This window comes from Myripristis murdjan, chromosome 3 (genome assembly GCF_902150065.1).
Source record: "Myripristis murdjan chromosome 3, fMyrMur1.1, whole genome shotgun sequence".
Classification (NCBI taxonomy): domain Eukaryota; kingdom Metazoa; phylum Chordata; class Actinopteri; order Holocentriformes; family Holocentridae; genus Myripristis; species Myripristis murdjan.
Window position 1 is genome coordinate 16,009,519 of NC_043982.1, and position 22,472 is coordinate 16,031,990.

General features: G+C 40.7%; 1 protein-coding gene across 1 annotated transcript in view; it reads right to left on the reverse strand.

The window, feature by feature from the left end:
• Window positions 1–22,472, reverse strand: part of igdcc3 (immunoglobulin superfamily, DCC subclass, member 3) — a 63,833-nt gene that overhangs the window by 15,145 nt on the left and 26,216 nt on the right. Inside the window, exons 3-6 of the mRNA XM_030045949.1 lie at window positions 7,147–7,291; window positions 6,864–6,994; window positions 6,011–6,148; window positions 2,560–2,718 (exon numbers count right to left, since the gene is read on the reverse strand). Of these exons, the coding sequence (XP_029901809.1) occupies window positions 2,560–2,718; window positions 6,011–6,148; window positions 6,864–6,994; window positions 7,147–7,291 (573 nt within the window). The remainder of the gene's footprint in view (window positions 1–2,559; window positions 2,719–6,010; window positions 6,149–6,863; window positions 6,995–7,146; window positions 7,292–22,472) is intronic.

Here is a 22,472-nt window from a genome sequence, read left to right on the forward strand (position 1 = left end):
AGGACTGTGGAGGCAAAGCAGAGCAAGAGAATATGAGACAGAGAGAGAGAAAGAGAGAGAGGGGGTATAGAGGCAGGGTCAGCAGAAACAACCTCACACTCGTGGAGATAAGACTAATGCTTACAGTAAATGAGCAAAAATTCTGCATTAGCAACACTAATAGATGTCCCTTTGATTTAAAAAAAAAAAAAAAAAAAAAAAAGCAGCACAACATTTCCATTAAATGCAGTTTCTAATATAATCTTGTCCTGCCTCATCCCAAGCTATGAGCTTGCGGCTATAGCCCATTAGTGGTAATAACTTATTCATATTAAATGGTTCTCACCTCTTACCAGTACAGATACTTTAAATCATTGAGTCATTACCCTTACATCAGCCAGTGTTTTAATTCCTGGGTTTACTTGTGCTGATGGACAGAGAGGAGCAGAGGTATTGTATCACTGCATCTGCACTCACTGTCCCCCCTGCAGTTATCAATTGCTGGGGGGACAGATTTGATAACTTAAATTATTTATGCCCATATTAACTAAGAAATAAATGTTAGGATAATTACAATATCAGTGCTCACTAGAGGGCTTGAACGGGAGTCAAATGTAATTTCCTGTTGGAAGCAAACCCCACTCTTTCCTGCCTTCCTTTCTTCCCCATTAATGGCTTTCCATTACAACTAAGATTGAGCAATTGGTGTCTGGGTCTGTTTCAGCACATTTTAAAACTGCTGCATCAACTCTATTGTTGTGAACAACGTTTGATTCCCCTGTTAAATGTGTTTGAGTACAAAGTGCCAACAGGACCAGTGCAGTGATTCTTGCTGGCAGAGATGAAGATAATTAAAATTGTGCCAAGCCGATCAATCGTGCCAAATAATTAAAATAAAACTGCTATTAGTATTGGCCTTTATTCAGAATCTTCTTTTTGATACTAAGTGGAACATAAGCAGCCAAATATTTTGCTTCTGCTATCCTATCATTAATTTTTTTTTAGATTTCTTTGTCTAATTATTCCCTCTTTGTCCTATTTATTACTGTCCTTCACTTCCTGTTGTTCTCTTTTTCTTTCCAGCCCTTTGCCCTCCCTCTGGTTTCTGTCCAAACAGACAAGATAGTGTGTGACACTTCTTCAATCTAACCATTTCAATTTTTCCCCTCCGGATACAGATGAGAAGCCTGGCCCCGAGGCGCTTGATTACTGTCTGCTCTGAATTTGCAACAGTCCTTTCATTTACAGGTATCACTATCTCTCTTTCCCCCAGTTCAAAATTGTTCTTCTCTCTCTTCTCCCCTCTCTCATGTTCTCTTTGGTCTTTGCTGGCTGTTTTCAGGTGAAGGTCAGGGAGAGCCAGGGAAGATATTGATTTGTAAACTGTAAGGGTGTGCATTAGATCATCAGCATTATCTTTCTCCACCTCCCCTTTGGCTTTCTTCTTCCTCTATCTTTGTCTCTCGTCTTTGTTGTACTTCCAAAGAAATCAATTGATTCAGTGTATCGGTGCTGTTGTTACTGTGTGAAGGCTGGGGACTTTCAATGTTTCACAATTACTGTTTCCATGAGCACACAGATCGAGTTGCACACCCCTGTCTGCCCTCGCCCTGTTCTGAATTGATACTCTCTGACACCTTATCACACTCACAGCGGCATAAATTATGGGTTATTTGCGCTTACAAAAACAACCACTTCTGCAAGCCCATATAGTAAATATCGCTTGTACTTCCTCATAATGAAATAGGCCTCATCTAGATCCATCTGGGAGTTAAAAGTGCATCTTACTTTTCACAAATCAATAACAAAACCAAAGGAATTGACATATAATTAACAGCCATGGTTTTTCTTCTTTGTTCCTGCAAGGGAAGGGCTTGCCTTATAGCTTACAGGCAGATTAAATGAAATATTGACCAAGAGTGGTATTGCTATGGGACAGGTCAATACGCAACTGAGGCCGTTGCTAAATGTATCCTTTGCTGACAATTAATATACAGGACCACCCAGAACAGCCCACTCTCACTCTCTCTCTCTCAAGCTACCATAAAATTCTTACTGGGCACCAACTCCCACTCACTTGTGAACAAGACTGGGCAATTACAGTATAAAACAAAGGAAAAACACACTTGGAGTACCTGCGCACAAAAAATAGTCTTACCGCTGAGATCATTTATGTAGATTTATTCCATTTGCAAAAGTGCTCAGCTGCAAAAAAGTGAATTAAAACTAGCAAATGTTTCGGTGCCAGACCTTTGTGACCTTAAGCAGTATTGAGGAGGGTCTAGCACCGAAATGTTTGCTACTTTCAATTCACTTTTTTGCACCTGAGCACTTCTGCAAATGTAAAGAATCCATATGAGGGATCGTTTTTTGAGGGTTACTAACCCCATTAGTACAATATATATAAACAATACAGCTTCAAAAATCAGTCATAACACATGGAAATTATCATAAGAAATTACATCGCTCATGCATTACATTTACTGAGCATTAGTATATTTATGTGTTAATTGGCTTCCTCTTCACACCACAAATCTGGTTTAGTCACACTGTCAAATCCCATTTTTCCCCAGGTCTCACCTTGGACCACTAGACGTCCCTGAGCAGTCCTGCGAACACGGGTCCCAGGTTTGTTAGCAGCACACACGTAGACCCCTGAGTGCTGCACCCCCACATCTGAGATCATCAGGTTCCCTGTGCCTAGTACCTGGATGCCCTCCACACCAATGGGACGGCCATCTTCCCAGGGAGCAGAGAGCGAGAGAGAGTAGGATGGAGGGAAAAACAAAATAAAAACAAGTAAGTATTTTGTCCCCCACCAATGATCTGGTTCAGCTTCTCAAATGAATATTTCCTGGTTAATATATTTGGGTTGTGGACTGCTGATTCGGACAAAACTAAACTTCTGAGGACATCATCTTGGACATCTTGCACAATTTTCTGAGATTTGGTGTACCAAACAGCTACAGACAGATTAATCCATAATGAAAATAATCATTAGTTGCAGCCAAATGATTGATTAAACGTAGTGCTAAAGCTTGCAAACTGACGTGAAAGGAGGCAGTGCTATTTCTGTCCCTCCCAGATGTCATGGATACAGCCTTCACTGCAAACTGCTGTACAGTTCTCAGAAGTGTCACAGAGCATGTCTTGGAGGATGACGCCAGTACCAAGAAGCAAGGGTGACTTTAAGGGAGGAGGGTCACTGAGTTCGAAGTAGATGTACTGTACGTGTTGTGTGTTGTAAGATGTCTATGTGTACACAGGTATGTGTGTGTGAGCAAGAGAGAGAGAAGGAGAGAGAGTTCAGAGTGACATCCCAATGAGTATGTGTGCCTGCAGAAAATCCCTCTGATAGAATGAGCGAGTTTTCATACGTTTTACCGTGGCTTTTACCGTAATGTATTTTCATTTAATTTGAGCTTTTTAGCACATTTGAGCAGGAACCTTTTTCTGTCTGTCTGTCAGACGAACCCTTGCAAGAACATTCCTCTTTAAAGGTGCACAATGTAAAACTGTCGAGGGCTGACTGAGACATGGAATAAACATGAAATGTGATGGTTGTGTCCACATGGCTTGAAGGAAAGAAAATATACATACATCGCATAGGTGCAAGGCTATCAGAAAACCAGCATCAGTGAAAAAAGGTCTGCACACAGGCACACGGTTCACACATTTTCTCATCACTGGACTGACAATAAGAGCCATTTAAAAAAAAAAAAAAAAAGAAAAAAAATTCAGCACAACATCTGATTGTTAATTCTACAAATCTCTCATCACCAGCCTGATTTGCAAATTACAAATTACTTATTGTCACGTGTTTTTGTCAATTGACAAAAAACAGTCCTTAATTCAGTCAATCCTCAATTTGCTTAGTGTACCTTTAAATATTACGCAGGAAATGGTCTATATACAGTAGCGGTCTAAAAACTGTAACTGCAACTTCTTATCTCCAATCTCCTTACACTGTCACACCTAACCCTGATAACTAGCAGGCCATGGGGGAAACACAGTATTTTGCTGAGGCTCCCTCCTCTGTGTTCTTTGTGCGCTTATATGATAAGACGGTACTTTTTCCTGTGTGCCCTATCTGCAGTCCCAGCCTCAAACAATGACTTGAGCCTTGTTCTGATATTGGCCGTGAGGCTGAGGGGGTATTTGAATCCCATCTATAACTTCCATCTACAGCCTGTAGTCCCGCACAGGCCAGATTTGATGTGTTAAAAGGCCAGGCGGGGGAGATGGGGGCCGGGCTGGACACATGCAGAGGCAGGAGGTCTGTCCAGAGACACGTACCATATGGCCACCAGTCAGCAGTCCATTTTCACACAAAAACAATCACTGTGCATGTTCTCAAATCTTTAACACAGAAGGCAGTAAAGTAAGTGACTAAAAATTTAGTCATACGGCGGCCTTCAAAATTGGAGCCACAAACCGTTTACAAACATAAGAAACTGCAGCAATATTAAATAAATTTAATATAAATAAAGATAATTACGACAAGACAGGGCAAGGTTGCTCCCTCTAGATTTAGGTGTAGAGTAGGCCAGGAAGTCAGCCAGCAAAATATTCAAGGCCATTAATGCGTTAAAAGTCATCAGAAGAATCTTAAATTCAAGTAATAACTTCATTGGTGCAGTGAAGCAATATAAGAGTGATGTGAGCGCTGAATGAGATGTTATGTTTTTAAAAGCCTTGCTAATTGTAATCTGCCTCTGCTGCCTTGACGAAGGCATGCAGAACAGAGAATTACAATAATCAAGATGGGAAGACATAAAACCATGAGTTAATCTGTCCAAATCTCAAAAGGATGGTATTGGTTGTACTCAAGTTATATTTACTGGTTTAGAAAAAAAATACAGATATCAAACTTAAAATCAGAATCTATTCTGCCTGACAGAATAGAATCAAATTAATGTCAGGGATGTTCTTTTGGTGACAGATTATGAGGAAGACAATATTTTTGATTAACAATGACAAATTACTAAGATGAAATAAATCACCCTACCCTGCCTGCTCAGGGGTTAAGCTCTACCTCTCTCACTCCTGGTGATGGGTATTCCCACTTCTTTCCATATTCACTGACACAGCTCACTGGACCACAAAGGAGCTGTCTTTTGTCTTAATAGAAGCATTTTTTTTTCTTTTCTTGCCTTTTCTTCTCTTTCTTTTCCTCTCCCTCTTTCTCCATCAGTTTCTCCCTGTCAGGCACTAATTCGGTTAGTGTCAGAATAGAAAGAAAGCAGGCAAGCAGGCTGTGGTGCTGATGAATGAAAAGCACCAAACAAACTCTGGCATTAAGGAGTGACTGATGTGAATCTATCAGATTCATTATGCGGCTTATCCCAGCCTCCCTGCCGTAATCTAATACACACAAATCCTATCGTGTTAGCATTTCATTCTAGCAACATTGTGTAAGGCAATATCCTCAATGTGATTAGGCCCAACTGGTTGGGAGGGGCAGCAATTTACATTTTGATCAGCAAATCAGATTGGATAATAGCTAAGGAAAATAGATACCAGATTGGAAAATTGGTCATGACAGAGTTTGAGTGATGGCAAAGAAAAATGCTATCCATCTCAACACCTTATAGCAATTACTCAAAGGCTCTCCAGTGATTCTGCGTCATTTTGGAGGTTCAACTTCATGAAGCCATGAAGGATACATTCATCAAGAATGGAACATATTATTTAGCCCTCAGGGCTAATGTACAATCCCCTTTCCTCATGTATACACGATAGATGTTCCTCTGTAGCGGACATATACATACATTACTCGTTATATAATGCAACAGGGACCAAAGGTGTGTTGTCAAGAACACACCAAACACACACAACACTCACAAAACACATGTTCCTACAAGCAAGATCATATTTAACCATGCTCCCTCTCTCTCTCTTTCTCACTCACACACACACACACACACACACACACACACACACACACATACACACAATGAGTCAGTATCTTCTTGGAGTAATAAAATACCGCCAGCCCCTTTCCTTCTATCTAATCAGGTCTTCGTCTTACCAAGTCTGCTCCACGACACGATGGGCTGAGGGTATCCCGTAGCAACGCATTCCAAGATGGCAGTTTGGTGAACAGTGAGCGTTAGGTTCTCTGGACCAACCAGAATCATAGGCTCTTTGTAAACAGATGACTGAGAGCCTGGAAACAAGGAAGAAGGGACAGACAGGGAGAAGGGAGAAGGGAGAAGGGAGAAGGGAGTCAGGGAGCTTGATGGATGGCATCCTTTAATTGGATTTCTCAGGAGTGCATTATCTTGATATGGAGTATATTCCATATCAAACAGGGTAACAAAAGGGTTTGAAAAATATTTGGAATATGGTGCGCAGATGAGCAAGGAAAAACACAACGGTACTATTAAATCAGCAATGGCAGGAACAAAAGTTAAGTGCAGAAAACAATACATGCTTTATGGAAAAGCAACCTCCAGGGTGTGTGTACTAAGTATAAAAGCCGGGTGATATGAACAAAATAAAACATCATAGCATCTTTGACAGAATACCTAAATATCAATATTATGACGATGCTGTAGGGATGACTATTGGTGCATTCATAAGGTATTTACACATGTAAGATTTTCTCTAAATGATCATTTGTAATGTGGGAATGATGATCAAGCAGGAAAGGACAAATAATAAAACAGCTAGAACATTCAAATGACTTCATAAAATGACATCACTCTACTGCAATGCAGCCATTAAAACCAGGAAAAGACAACGTTTTTCCAAATCACAATATTACAATATCCAAAATCCCTGACGATATCTAGTCTCATATAACAGTACTGATATGATATCAATATATTGCCCAGCCCTAATAAGTATAAGTCTATAATAGGTACAGTAGATGTAAGAACCTGAAACAGTGAGGTGCGCCTCTGCACTGTGTTTTACTCCTGCACTGTTGTGGGCCACACAGCAGAACTTTCCCATGTCTTCCTGACGCACGCCTGTGATCTGCAGAACACCTGTAGGCAGAAGGGTGTACCTAGAGGTAAAAAAAAAAAAAAAAAAACAGAGAGATAAATAAAGGAACAAGAGTGAAACAGAGAAACATAAAGAGAAAGACAGATTATTCTGATGTTACCAAGTAAAGTACAACCATCTGCAGTGTCCAGCCCTGCTGTGTTGTGGTCCTACCTCTCATCCTTGGTGTCTACTGGACGGCCATCTTTCTCCCAGCTGATGACAGGCTCTGGCAGACCGTGGATTTGGCACTGGAATCGGGCCACACCAGACTCCTCAGCATGCACTGACTCTGGTTGGACATGGAAATCTGCCATGGCTGGAGAGGGAGAGAATGGGGATATTAGCTCATTACACCACTCTTTAAAAACACACAACAGGCCAATGCAAGAACCAAGTCTGGCTGCCTTTACACCAGATAATGGGGATTTTCCTCCTATAGTGGTCTTTTACAAATCTTCATAAAAACAAATCTGCAGATTTTTAGAATAATGCATCAGGAGCATTAGCAAGGATACAAGCAGTGTCTGATATGAGTGTACAATAACAAGTGTTATAATAATACTAGAGCATTGCAAAAGGGAGTGACAGTGCACAATGCTCACTTTAATGACCAAGTTTGAAATCACATTAATTCTGAAACAAGGATGAAACAAATAAAGTTGAATTAAGGTTTTTGAGTCCCTCAAGAGTTAGGTGAGGCATGGGAATCAATTTTGGGTAAGGACAATGTCAATACCTCTAAATATTTAACAAACTATAGTATTTCAGCCATAACAAATTAGAATAGATGGGAACACATCTTTTAATTTCACACACGAGACAAATATTTGGCTGAAGTGATCACTGCTGTAATCTTCATTGGCTGTAGCTGAGAAGTGATGAACATAAGCCAATTAAAAAAAAAAAAAAAAAAAAAAAAGTCTTTATTTTTCTTTCAGGAAATGACTTATTCATTGAGCAAAATATCTTCCTAAAGAGATGCCTGATATCAAGACTGAACTGTCAACTCATTACACTCTGTTTCCATCTTCAGGCTTACATTGCCTCCACTCCACTGATTTCCGTGGAGGAAGGGGATTCGATTTTCCCCAAGCAATCACTAGAGACCAGCATATCTGTCTTGAACCAACATCATTTTAAGTCAACACTGATGTGTAGCCCTGCCAACATACTGGTTTTGTCGGGGTTTTAAGTGTGGAGTGGCACGAAGTAAAACTATGATGCCGGGTGATACTAAAAAGGCATACTGTCTATGTAAAATAATTTTGCTTATCAAGGGGGTAGTTTATCATCCATTTTCTTTTGTTTGCCAGTGTTAGCTATCTGGCTCAGCTTGATTACATCAAGTTTTTTTTCTGAAACCAGGCTAAAGATGATAAGATACTTTTATCAAAATTACTGGCTCCAATAAAACTATCTGATTAATGTAGTCTAAACCAAAGCCCGGCTCTCCATGGACTGATGAAATCTGATGTCTGCCTCTCCTCTAGGCTTTATGCCACACAATTCAAAGGGCCAACTTGAGTGAAGACATGGCACAGGTACAGCACTCATGGTCTGTACACTTTAAATGAAGCACATGTAGGAGCCTTCCTGCAGTCTGCAACATTCATGTAGATCAAACACCTTTTTGGAAACACACGCTAACACACCAGACACACACACACACACACACACACACAATCATAACAAATATCAGTATCCATACTGCGACCCTCATTCAGCTTTGCCTCACATATCTACTGCCTGCAGAACAAAGACGGCATGGAAGGTGGAGCAAGCCACAAACTCAATTAGAAAGTGGCTTGTTCGTTCCGTAGTTCTCCTACCATTCTCATGACAAGCGCCCTCATTTAAATGTCAACCGTAATTAACTTGGACTGCAAAGGACTTATCTGAACACTATTCATAACAAGAGGGACAGACACGCTCAATGTCACACACACTACTCTGTTCAAACCTGCAGGTAGCACATTATTTGTTGTCAGGATGAAGACGTAGTGCAGGCTATCTTGCAGAAAGCTCATGTATGCCCGTCCTTGTGGTAATGCCTGTTATTCCCCGGCCGTGTCCTGCCTCTAGTGTTACGCGTTAAAGTGCTTGTACTTACTGCTTGAATCCATTCTACATGGTTAATTGTGAGTTCTATTGTGTCTGTATTAAACTTTGTCTATTGACATGTCTTCTTCTCGCTGCCTGTGGTACCACTGCCTAAATATCACATGGTATATGTTCATTCTTTTTTCTCTTCATACAAGAATTGCCAGCATGTGAAAGCTAGCCATGGTTTTGAATCTGGAAGCTGTCAATGGTGTGTCTATTTTCCTTGCATGACCTACCTTTCAAAAAATCTAAATGTATATCCATACTTGCCCAAGTTAAGCAGTGGTTTGGCAAAATTTTAATTACTTACACATACATAAAACATAAATCCACATGCACACGCATTCTTCATAATGAAACACGAAGAAAGAGAGACAGGGAGAAAAGGAGCTGGAGAAAAATATTCTCTTCCACTGGCGGTCTTAAGCTGTGATTATTCCATTTCAGAGCGTAATAAGAAATGTGGCATTCTCCAACACACTTGACCTTATAGAGCTACAAATGGATATATGGAGCTCTGATGAAAATTTAAACATGCTAATTTTCCATTCTTCCAGCACACATGAGGTCTATATAGGAAGGTGGAGATACAAAATTTAGGGCTCTGTTTTTATAAATCAATTTGCAGAGTGTAAGCTCATGGCACAAACTCACTTGGCTGTGACCCACAGATTTTTGGTGATTTTGAGACCAGAGCAGCTGGTGCAGCGGAGGTACAGTTGCAAAAGGGCTTGTATTAGGAAAAATACATTATCAGGAGGTGAGCTAGGAGCTGGCATCAGTCATGGCCAATCAAATCAGCTCTTCTCAGCCCTTTTAAAAGTAGTGCACTCCTCAGTCATTTTGGCCAAGTGATGCCATGGAGAGCCATGAAATTATCAAATGGACGCAGGTGGGAAAAAACCCACTTGTGGCCAACAAAATTACCACTTTGCCAAAGCAGTTACTGAGCTTGATATGCGCCCGCATGAAATACAGCCTTTGATGTTTCAGTCATTCTTGTCATTTCTGAATGTTTGAAATGGTTTAATTCTGATAAAATCTTTCTGGCCATTACCAAGCTCTGACTGTTACTCAATGTTAAATATTAATACAAAATTTAGCATGCATTTTTATTCTGCCTTGGCACCATATTACATATAATGCCACACTTGGACAGCTGGACTTCTTAGTGAGGTAATTCAGGCCAAGTGCCCCTCTCAAGGGGCAAATTGAAATTACTTCACCTGGGACCCACAACCTTCTATTATCATCTATCAAGTATTTCGGTCCACCTCACTTACAACTGACTGTAGAACATCGCAGAGAACATCAGTAGAACAGATGCAACTAGCAATTATGGTCATTATTGATTAACCTGATGATTATTTTCTCAATTAATCGATTAGTTGTTTGGTCCATAAAATGCCAGAAAATGGTGAAAAATGTTGATCAAAATGTCCCACAGCCCAAGCTGATGTCCTAAAATGATCTGTTTTGTCACAACCAACAGTCTACAACCCAACAATATTGAGTTTACTGTCATAGAGGATGAAAGAAATCAGAAAATATAAGACGGAATGAGACAGTTGGGAAATTTGCCTCTTAAAATGACTCAAAACAATTTATCGATTATCAAAATAATTGCCAATTATTTTAATAGTTGGCAACTAATCGTTTATTTGACTAATCGTTGCAGCTCTAATCAATAGTACCTAACTATTGTTACCCCCATCAAGGAGGCACTGTAATCATCCTGTCAAGATATCTCAAACATTCCTGAATGCAATTACATGAAACTTTGTAGAAAGATTGGTCCTGAGCCAGTGAAGAGTTAATTGAATTTTTTCACGCTGGTGATTTTTGATATGAAAAAGCTTCTCAACGTGATGACAGTAACAAGAAGAAGGGAAGATGTGATGGCAGGGACTTAGTATTATAAGGGCTGAACTTTCCTTTTCTGTCATTTACTAGAGGTATGATGCATTCACAGCTCAGCACTGAAAATACTTTTTTACTGCATTAGGCAACGTTCTGTGAATTCAGCTTTTATTGTTTGTTCTAATTATTTCAGTGCATTTCTTATTGACAGTTTTATTAGATTTTACATATGAAGGGTGATCTTGAGGAGAATTGTAATCATCAGGTTCAAGGTGTTAATTCTCAAGTAGGTATGCCATGCTCATCTATTTGTGTGTGGTCAAGCTATACAAAACATGGTTTTGTTTGTTTCTTTTCTCTCTTGGCTTTGGTAATCTGTAAAAAGGTAGTAAGGATGTTTTTTATGAAGGTGATGCAATTGCTGATCTACTGTCTTGGTGGATGTCTGCACTCCACTGAGCAAATTTTCTAGTTATAGTGCAGTTATGTAGCTCTTTACCAGTCATTTATAAAACAGACACTTTTTGGCATAATAAATTGTGAGCCGTGATTCAAAAATAATAACTTGGATGAACATCCTTTTCTTTTCTTTTCAATTCACCCTGTTTTCAAACACTGAAAATCATGGCATGTGTGTCAAATAGGCAAAATGAATAACTAAAGAAAAGAAGCAATTTACTGGCCTCTGGCCCAGAGGAATCACTGCAAAGAAACTTTTTCATGAATTGTCCCTCCATGCATCTTTTTCTAGAGTGAGAGAAGGCAAAAGTAATCAGCAGTGCTTTCTGGCTTGGCCTGCTTTAATATGCAGCCTGGGGCAGTGACGAGCAGTGTGCAGCACTGAATTGGAGCCCTGAAGGCACTGCCATTGCTGATATATATAGGTGCAGTGAAACAGGTAGGGATCCCTCAGAACACAATGTACAGAAACATGTAGAACAGAGCACTCATGACTAATGTGATCAAAGCAGCTAGCTGCCTTCAAATACAGTCTCAGATTAAGACGCACACATACACACACACACGCACACACACACGCATGCACAGGCACACTGCTGTTTGTGCAGTGCATGTCTTTTGCTGAGAGAGGAACACTGGGGACATGGAGAAAGAAACGAAAATGGGCATGGATGCTGTAGAACAAAGCAGTAAAAAGGAAGACCAGTGCCTGAAAGAGATTTCTCGTACATCTCTGCCAAGTAGTCATGGTGTCCGCTGATCTGGCTGTTGTGTGTGTCCGCAGACACGACCCCCCTAACGGGCCCCACCCTTAGCCCTGATGCATAAAACATGATTGCACTGAAAGGCCCACACCCCTGCCATTTTCCACACAGAGGCACAATTGGAAAATCACAATCTGTAGGGATACATAGGTGAACGCAAACAGAGGCAGCGAAACTTGTTAAGCATCATATCAATGTAAAAGGAAATGTGCATTGCCCTTGTGCAATTTAGCGTCGGAGAGGGCACAGAGACTAATCAAGAGGAATACAACCCACCAACAAATACACATACAAACAGCTTCTTCAGTACAAACCCACAGCTATGTTTAATCCCCTCGATAATGCAGTCACTACATGCACATACACAGATACACGCACACACACACCCACACACAGAAACACATTCGACACACAGCTGATCAGATAAGTGTGTGAGGCAGTGAGGTCTACTATTCCTGCCAGCGAGCCACTTTGCCGGGTGTTCAGAAACATTCACACATGATTAGAGGTTGTACACTACCAGCATGGCCCTGCTAGAGTGTAAATGAAGCAGCTCTAATTAATGCAACAAGGTAGAGAAAGAGCGCAGCGTAATAAAAGAAATCCATATATTAACACCCAGTGCAAAGTGAGAGAATCACGCCTTGAACATAGTTGCTTTCAACCACCACCCAAGTATAACTGAGTATGAGGTAAGACAGAGCTGCAGTATGACTCCGGCCGGGTCTTAGTGCTGATCATCTGATAACCGCCAACAGCTGAGTGAGTCTGCCTTCCCATTTGTTTCACAAAATTTACAACCAACATCTCCATAGACAGCCTGTGCCAAGCAGAAATTAATTTAACATCTGTTTTATAAATGAGGTGAAATTATTGACACACGGGGCGTGAATTATGAATGTAAGTGTTGATGCACTATTACTGATACTGGTAATGGATTCTGGGTCAATGTCAAGATAAAATACTGAAGAATTTCCCCAACCTAAAATTTCATACTACAAGTCACATCTAACACAAATTCAAGCAGTGTCAGCTGGTTTTCTGCCCTTTTCACAAAAAGATAGATATCTCTTTGTGTCTCTAATACGGAAATGTTAATTACATCTTAATCATTTGAATGACCATGACCACTGATTGATGTGTATACTGTTAGACAAGTATTGTAATATCAACCAAGCTTGAAATTTAGTATCTGGAATTTATTGCATGCCAAACACGCACACACACACACACACACACACACACACACATACAAACACAGTGAGAGAATAATCAACAAATTGATTAAAAGTCTAAGCTGTGCTGTTTTCCTGTGACAACTCTCAGTGCCGAGTGAAATGGCACAATTCAATCTATCTGATGAGACATTTTCATGTTTTACACACATGTTGTTGCAACGGATGCTTTTTTTTTTTTTTCCTGTGTTGATGATTCATTGACATGGCAGAGTTAATGATGCCAGGAAAGGGACACACATCCACATGTAGCGCCACTCAAACCTACAGCAATGGCGTGAAGCTTCTGTGAACTCCCATGTTACAATGTCATCGTCCTCGCTCACTTACCGCCCCTCGCCTCCAGCTCCCCGTCGCGTTCATTTGAACCGTGCCCTCAACCAGCACCCCCACCCCCACCCAGGTCCTCTCAAGCCTGTGACATCACTGAGCACATGTTGTTCTAGCAACGGTGACGACTGCCATACCTGCCCCACCCCCACCTCGGTAAACCAGTAAAACAGAGATGAGGCCCATAAATAATGGAGATGGTGTACGATGCTGTTCCAGCGTGGAGAGCCAACACTTCAACAGCCTTTAAATAGGAGCCCCTGAAATAGCGGGCTCTGTGCCGGGACCCTGGAGATGGCATTTTAATGCAGATGTGCAATTTAACTGGCTCCCTGCCCTACTATTCCCCCCCAGCCTGGGCACTCCTGTGATCAATCTGCAGGGCCGTGGTGCATGATGCTTATCACCCACAAAAGGAGGGGCTGCATAAGCCTGGGCAGTACTCCGTCTTCCTCTGACACCCACCCAGTGCCGTGCTCTAATGCATTGGCAGACGGACCATTCTCCAGTAGTACCTGCATGAGCAAATGCATCAGTTGTGCTGTATATCTGCCTCATGAGTGCTGTGTGACAGGCTTATATTCAGACCAGTATGCTATAGGATGGCAGTAGGCCTGAGCAAACAGATCTATAGGATTTCATATGGTTACATTAAAGAGGGATCCATTCCTTATCTGACACACCTGCAATACGTTATACAGAGAGACCTTATATATATGTATTGTTTTCTCACTTATTTTTCCCACTTTCTCTTGTTTGTGTGAAGGATGGCAGCTCATTGTTGTGCTTCGTAAACACCCATGTGATGATGTTTTTATTTGTAAATGTCTCTGACAGTATTATTTTTTTTTACAACTAGCAATTATTTATAGGTATAAAATTTTCATATTTGCTTTATCAAATGTGCAAATAACTATAACGGCTCGGTTCATGAGTTTTGTTGATCAATAGCAGTGATTCTGCTGTTGTCATGATGGATACTGCGATTTTCAGCTCTCAAAGTAGCCAAGGTTACTTCTTTCAATCTGATCCTACTTGTTGCTGGTGACGACAGAGCATTATCACATGTAGGATAAATCTAGCCTAAAATAGATGTTTGCCTTGTTTTCTGTGGCTGTTGCTTAACCCGATACCACTTGTAGCTCATTTAACCTTATGTGTTAGCCCGATCTGTGTTGTAATATAAAAATATTGCCTCTAACTGTAATAAATTTAATACTATTTACTGAACTCCTGCCCTCTAGAATCTGTATGCAGACACAGACGGTGATATTTACTAGATGATGCTAAAACATCATAAAATTACATTGTATAGCAGTAACAATATAAAACATTCATCAACTTCACATCATTTCATTTTGCTGGACTATGTGCAAGGTTTTCTATTGGGTGTTTCACAGTCCAAGACAAGAACAATTACTCTTCAGGCTTTTATTTTTGCACGGTGAACACTGACAATTTTCAAGTGCATAATTTTAGGAAGACTGAATCGAGAATTAAGGAGAACTATTCACATTTTTTCAGTGAGACTTCTGGTCTGGTCAGTTCAAGTCATAGCTAGCTAAGTCACAACTAACACAACAACTGATTGATTTCTGGAAGTGATCGCACAACATTGTCAAGATAGTCAGCAGCGAAGCGATCAAACGGAAGTGCGGCACAAAAAAACGGAAGCTCAAACAACTTCCTCATTACAAAATAAGATAGATATAGTCTTAAAAAGATTAAAAGTCAGTATTTTCTCTGTCTTAAAAGAAGAGCAGGCAGTGTGACCACCTCCCAAATGTCACCCTCTGTGATAGCGCAGACAGTGAGAGCATAGCATTTGCCAGATCCACACAATACAAGCACAATACACTTCCCACAGATAAACGAGTCTACTCAAAGCCCTGTGCATGAGCTTGCTTCGTTTCAGCAGACTACATAACAGCTCACAACGTGGATCAGCTAAATGTCAACCGAGGTACAGAGATAAAACATCCCACATTCCATCCATTCCTATTAATAATCTAGTTTGTCTTATCATTAGTTTCTTGCTTAGCTAAACATGTCTTTGGTGACTGAAGCGTCAGAACATTCTTCTCTCAAGATCTGATTTCTGCGATCAGAGTTGAACATGACAAATTTTCTTGCTTTAACTAATTTCCCCCTCACATTACAGAACTGTTTTGACGGGCATTTGATTCGTTTTTCTGCCCATGTTGCAATCTTGTTTGCATTAGGGCTGACGTTAGTGTGATTGTCCTTAGTCTGTTGCCTCGATCAATATTTTAGAGCTTGTGTGCGCTACATTAAATTTAGTATGATTGATGCCTGCTATTAATGCTGTCTGGACGGTGCACACAACTGCCTCCATTGTTCACACTGCCATAAATGCTAAACATTTTCTAATTTTGTCTTTATCTCACAAAGCATGTTAATTAATAATTTACTTAGTGATTTGATGATATGTGCCTATTTGTGGATGAATTAATACTTTGTATGATTAAGAAAGCGAAAATTCCTCCCATTTACAGCATGACACACACACACACACACACACACACACATACACAATATACAACGTATTTTGATAATGAACGTTTGCCATATTGTTTGCATTATTTTGTGGGGAAAAAAAGAGTTATCTTTATGTTTTAGTGTTACACAGAGAAACTCGGAAACTCTGACTAGACAGCACTTTAACACTTTAGCAACACTGTATCTGTTTTCTGTTTCCAGTGTTGTGCATGAACGCGTTCAAAAGAACGCGTTCATTGAACACGTTCATTTTTTTAAGAACGTTGAACTGAACGCAATGTATTTGTAAATAAAGAACTTGAACGTGAACTCGTTCAGATTATGTGAGAGTCAGCGCCAATGTTTAGGTCCAATTATTGCGGAATTTCCCTTCTCCTTTTTAACACGGAATATTGCGGAATTTGACATAATTTGAATGAAATGCTGTTTTTGTGTGGAATATGAACGTTTGTCTGGGGAAAATTATATGGACGGAAGCAAATCTGGGTGGCACCACCCCTCCAGTGGTTTCACCTGCACCTGCACCACCAAGAAAAACATTCCAACACCTGCACCGGCACCGTACAAGTCCAAAAGCAATGAAACTTTCCAGCTACAGCGGCGCACTGACATAGCTTGTGTAACAAAGCGAAGAGCGACCACTCTGCGCTATTTTCACTGGCTAACAGCGGCACACTGGCTTAGCTTGTCTATTCAGAGAAGAGGTATCACTTCGGCTTATTTTTCAATCTATGTTATCACACGCGTACTACCTAACAATTCATTGGTAGCTGAATTGTTAGGTCTGTTTGATAAGTAATTTACATTTTTAAAACAAATAATTTAACATTGTTCAATTATTAATAACATATCATTTTCACCTTTTACTGCTATAACAATGTAATTGTTAAATAAATAAATAAATAAATAAATAAATAAAGTGTTGTTTATTTGTTACCTCAATTAATTTAAGGTAATTTCTATTTCATTTGTGTGCATTTTAGTCATAAACATTAAAAACACTCTTTTTTGGTAGTAAAGTAAAATAAGAGTAAAGGGTAAAAAACGGAATTCCCAAAAATTAAAACGGAAAAAACGGAATTTGGGAAAAAATAAAACGGAATTTGGGGGGAAAAAAAAAACAGATTTTATAGGGCCCTACATTGATTCAGACAGCAAAAATCTAACCTTTCTGTGCAAATCATGTCCACCTGCGCTGAAAGTGTTTTTCAGTCAACTTCAAATTTGAAAAGGCATTTGGAGTTGAAGCATCCATCCAGTGTGAGAAAATATCTACAAGTCCTTGACAATCCCAAAAAGTCATCAGGAATGGGCAAGAACACACCCTGCCAGCCCCAAACGACCCAAGTCACACTGCCTGCAGCCTTCAGGGGTATTACTGGATTTCCCAGCAACAGGTAGACAAATTAATAATGGACTACATTGTTTGAGATTCACAGATTTCTACAATTCCACTAGGACAATATATAATTGTAAACAGCGAACAGTTTTAGGTGGTGATGGATGTCATAGTTTTCTTTGAAAAACAAGGTCAGTCTTTCATTCTCACTTTTCACCTAAAAAAACTGAAATGAACTGAACTTTGAACTAGTTCAAAATTGAAATGGTGAACTATGAACGTGAACTATTCATTTTTATACTGTGTGAACTGAACTTTGAACTAGTTCATGAGAACTATGAACTTGCACAACACTGTCTGTTTCCCCAATAAATAACAAAACAAGCTCAATCTGCTTAGATTTGCAAAGGTCTAAACTAATGTCATACATATTTTTACTCTCAAAGCTTTGCTGTCTTGGTAAAATGTGTTGATTAAATGGGTGGATTAGAGGTGTTTGTATTCACTGAAGTTGTAAGACACTATAACAACTTACAATTATTGCAACGCTTGCCAAGATGGTCACAGCTGAAAAGCATGTAAACGCCACTGTGTTGTCTCATAATGGCCTCCAAAATGTTAGAAGAGACAACAGCAAGGTAATTACAGCACTAAGATAAAAGCTTTTTTCATTGTAAAAAAAGAGCAGGGGAGGTGATGGGAAAGGCCCATTGCTCACTGTCTAGTTGTTTTTTGCTGCAGCCTGCGGCACTGCCCCCCTAACCTCGCCACCCCAGGGACAAAGAGTGGGCCTCCCCTGGTGCCCTGCACTATGCCTATGCCTCTGTCACACCCCTTACTCTAGCCGCCTCAGCCCCCCACACCCATCCCAACCCCCTAACCACCTAAAGCCCCTTCCCCTCAAATCCACGCACCATCGTCACCCTACCCCCTTCAGCCTCTGCACTCCTGCCCTGCTCCAGTAGCCCCAACTCTCTGCTCTGAGCCTCCTACACTCACATCAGCATGCAGACCCTAATTAAAGAGAGGCCCGTTAAAGCACAACAGATGCTGAAAATTAAGGGATTATTTAAATGACTCCCAGTCTCAGTTTGGGTAAGAGGAGCGGCAGGCAAGAGAGGGGAAAGGGTGAGTGATAGAGAGAGGGAAAGAGAGAGATAGATAGATAGAGAGAGAGAGATGGGGGAAGAAGGGAGAGTGATAATGCTAAAATAATAGATAAGCCTGTGCAATGAAAAGTAGCATTTGATTTGAAATTAATTGGCGGTGTTTTTCATGGTTGCTGCTGCCATTGTTGTTATTGTCTCCCCTTAAAAAAAGAAAAAAAAAAGAAAAATATAATAACATTAATAAGGTTTTTGTGCATGTAGAGACACACAAGCAACAAAAAGGGGGCTTGATGTGCGAAAAAAAAAAAAGAGCGGGCCCTTTGTATCATTTAATGACTAACTGGGTGGAGAACTGCACACTCATTAAACCACTTCAAACATTCTCTAGTAATAATCAGAGAGAGAGAGATACATTGACACACATAGCTCAAATGAGCCCCTCCCTTTACAGGGAAGCACAACACAGAGGGACGTCCTCTGCTCTCTCCAAAGCCCCTGGACCCCAACCACTTTCACCATGGTAGTGTTTCCCACACAGTCCTGCACATACTCTAGTTTACTCTGCTCTCCCACAGGAAAGAGATGGATTGCTATTCACCTTATGAATGTGCCAGCACGATTTAGGTGCTTGGGGGCTGTGCAACGCTTTACTGTTGTGGCACAGAGCAACAGGAAACATGCAGATGCTTTCACGTCCAATCCCAATACAATCTAGTGTCAGATTGGGACTAATCCCGAGTGCACATCGTCACAGGCGGACCTACTATGTTAGCACTGACAAACACCGAGCTCGGGGCTCCATCCTGAGAACATAAACACTTGATGCATGAGAGACCTCAACAGTCATTTAGTCAGTCGGTAAGACAGCAAACTCTGCTGTGAGGTGTTTTGGACCACTAGGCTTGTATGTTCAGATGGTCTGTAATCATCCCCTTAACACCTCTGCTGCTCCCACATCCAGCCTATAAGGTTTCAGAAAACAAAACCTCCGTTTGAAGTATCTGCACAGAAACAGTTTTCTATTTCTATCCCCCTCCTGCCCCCGGGATGCAATTTGGCTGCTATCCTAAAAAATATAGAGGAAGATAGACATGAGGAGGATTTGAGGACACAGGCGGCTACCGTTAATGTGCATACTCTCACATTACTGGAGCCTGGAATTCTCCACTTGAAAGAACCTGATCTCCTCTTAACCTGCCCCCCTCCTCACTGTGCCCCTCTGCCAAATTACCCCCTTATTAAGGATTTTTCTGTGAGATAGCTCCAAAAGCAGCACATCCGCTTGGCTCGACAACCAGTTCGCTGGTCTCACTGCCTGCCCGTTCCCTACTTTCCAGTCTCTTCTCTTTTACTGTAACTGGTGAGGCAGTGGGGTGTAAATCTTATGAGTTAATGATTTTTTTTTCTCTTGAGAGCTTGAAGAGGCAACAAGCTTTGCTTAAGGGATCTGCACTCAAACAAGGTAGAGATTCACTCACTCACTCGCTCACTTAACTAAAACATGAATCCATTATAAAAGTGAACAAACAAAAGTATTTACAAGAAAAAATAACCCTACTGTCACTGTCAGACTCACCTCCATCAACTGAAGCAATTGACCTTACTTTATACTCACTGGGCAACAGCAGTGAATAAAATAATCAATTATGCAAATATACCTCACAAATGTAAGTAAGGAGTGCCTTTACCAAGTACTGCTAAGTAATAACATGCAGGAAGACAAAGTGCATATAAAGAGGGAGGAGACATATATCAGGAATAGAGTGAGAATGAGAAGTAGAAGAGAGCTACACCGGAGATGAGGAGGGAGAGGAGAAAGTATTACATGGAATGGATTTAACAGGTCAATAAAAGCTATCCTTTCACAGGTTAATAAAAACTGCTTCTGCAAAGCACAGGTTATATGAAGGGGAAAAAAAATCACAATATCGAAGCATCTGTGTACATATATGCTTCACTCACAAATCTCAATCTTCATTATTTTTTATGTTTAGTTTTTCTTGTCCAGTTTTTCTTGACAGTCTTTGCTGTAACCATTAGCCTTTCACAAGCATGCATTCATTCTCAGGACTATTGTACCTTAAAATAGATTTTGACACTCTCTTCATTTTCACACCTGATTGTCACTGAGGAAAGGCTATAGCATTGACAATGCCATTCTCTAAATGCCCAGAGGCCACATATCTAATTAATATCACCAATATTGTAGCATGCAACTGCCTGCTTTTTAATTCAAATGAGATGCCTCTGCCATCATCCTACCACTTTATACAATATGAGCTCATATCCACATAAATCACATGCTATCTTTCATTCTCCTCATTTACTGTACACTCTCAGCACAAAAGCAAAACTGCTTGATCTCTGTCTTGTCCTTTTTTGTTGTTGCAGAGTTTGAAATATTTGAAAACGCTAAAAGACATCTGGGGTTGAAATAACATTTATATTCAAATGGAAATGCCATTAAATTCTTCTGTGGCTTGTTCCCGCCTCTTTTTTTGTGAGGCCAGACATTAGCGAGGCCCGCAGACAGCAGTGGCTCTGAATAACAACCTGGATGGACATTTGGCATCACAATCCTCTTTAGCCCAACACCCATTACTTCCCCCTCATTAGAGGACAACTGTTGGGTTGGGAGGCCATTCTAAGGATGGATCTTTCCCGAAAAGTCTCTGTGCTGCTGTGTGTTGATCATACATGATCAGTGTTTGAGTCGAATGAATTTTATCAAATGAGGATATGCCGATGATGCGTTTTTGTGTATGAGTTCCTTTCTGAGAGCGCAGAATGCAATGGTGTCTGCAAACCTGACAGTGACTTTGAGGCGGGCTGGTGTGAACCACAGTAGATGGATGACCCCACATCTGGCACTCCCACGGGACATCTGAAAAGCGCAGGGCGGGACAGACCCATGCGCTCCACTGCATCTTACAGCACCCTGCAAAACTGGGACCCCCAAACGGCTGAAACGGCTATGTAAATCTCACTCACTGCATACACTCGAACACATGCACAAACACACACAATAGATATGCTTGGGACTGTCCCTGGTAGTTGTGAGAGGGGGGTCCACTGTGCCTATCAGCTGTTGGGTCCCATTGGGCTGTGTTTTCAAATTCTCGTAATCACAATTTTCCAGAAAGTCCCTGCCCACAGAATATCTAAAGCAGGGGTGATTTCACTCATTACCTCACGTTCAAGCAGAGAGAAGGGACAAATCAGTGAAATCACCTGGTTTAGTTTTTGGTTGGAATGAAAACCTGGAGCCTCTTGGTCCTCCATGACACATGGTTCAACACCCCTGATCGAAAGTATCCTTTGACAGCCCCAAGTCTTTTGGTATCTCACAGTGTCCTTTTCCTCAGTTTCTTCAGACTTAGGCCATGTCCACGTGAAGCCGGGTTAATGTGAAAATGTTGTTTTGGTGTTTCATCCACATCACAGCATTATCAGAATTCATTTTCCAGATGCTAACCATTCACACTGAAATGCCCCAAAACCCTTAAACTGCATGGCCTGCAGATACTCAATACTAGATTACAGCCTAGATCATGTGACCATTCATGATCATGTGATCATTTTAGCCATCTACATGACAGTGCCACATTGGTGTTTTCAAATTTAAACAGTTTGGAGAGCCCTTTCAGAAGACTCCATTTTTGTGCATGGAAAACACCAGTTCAGTATGTAAAAAAAATATACATTTTCGAATTTACCAATATACATATATTGATATAACCTTAGAGCAAAGCAAAAACCTGAAACACATGAATGTCCT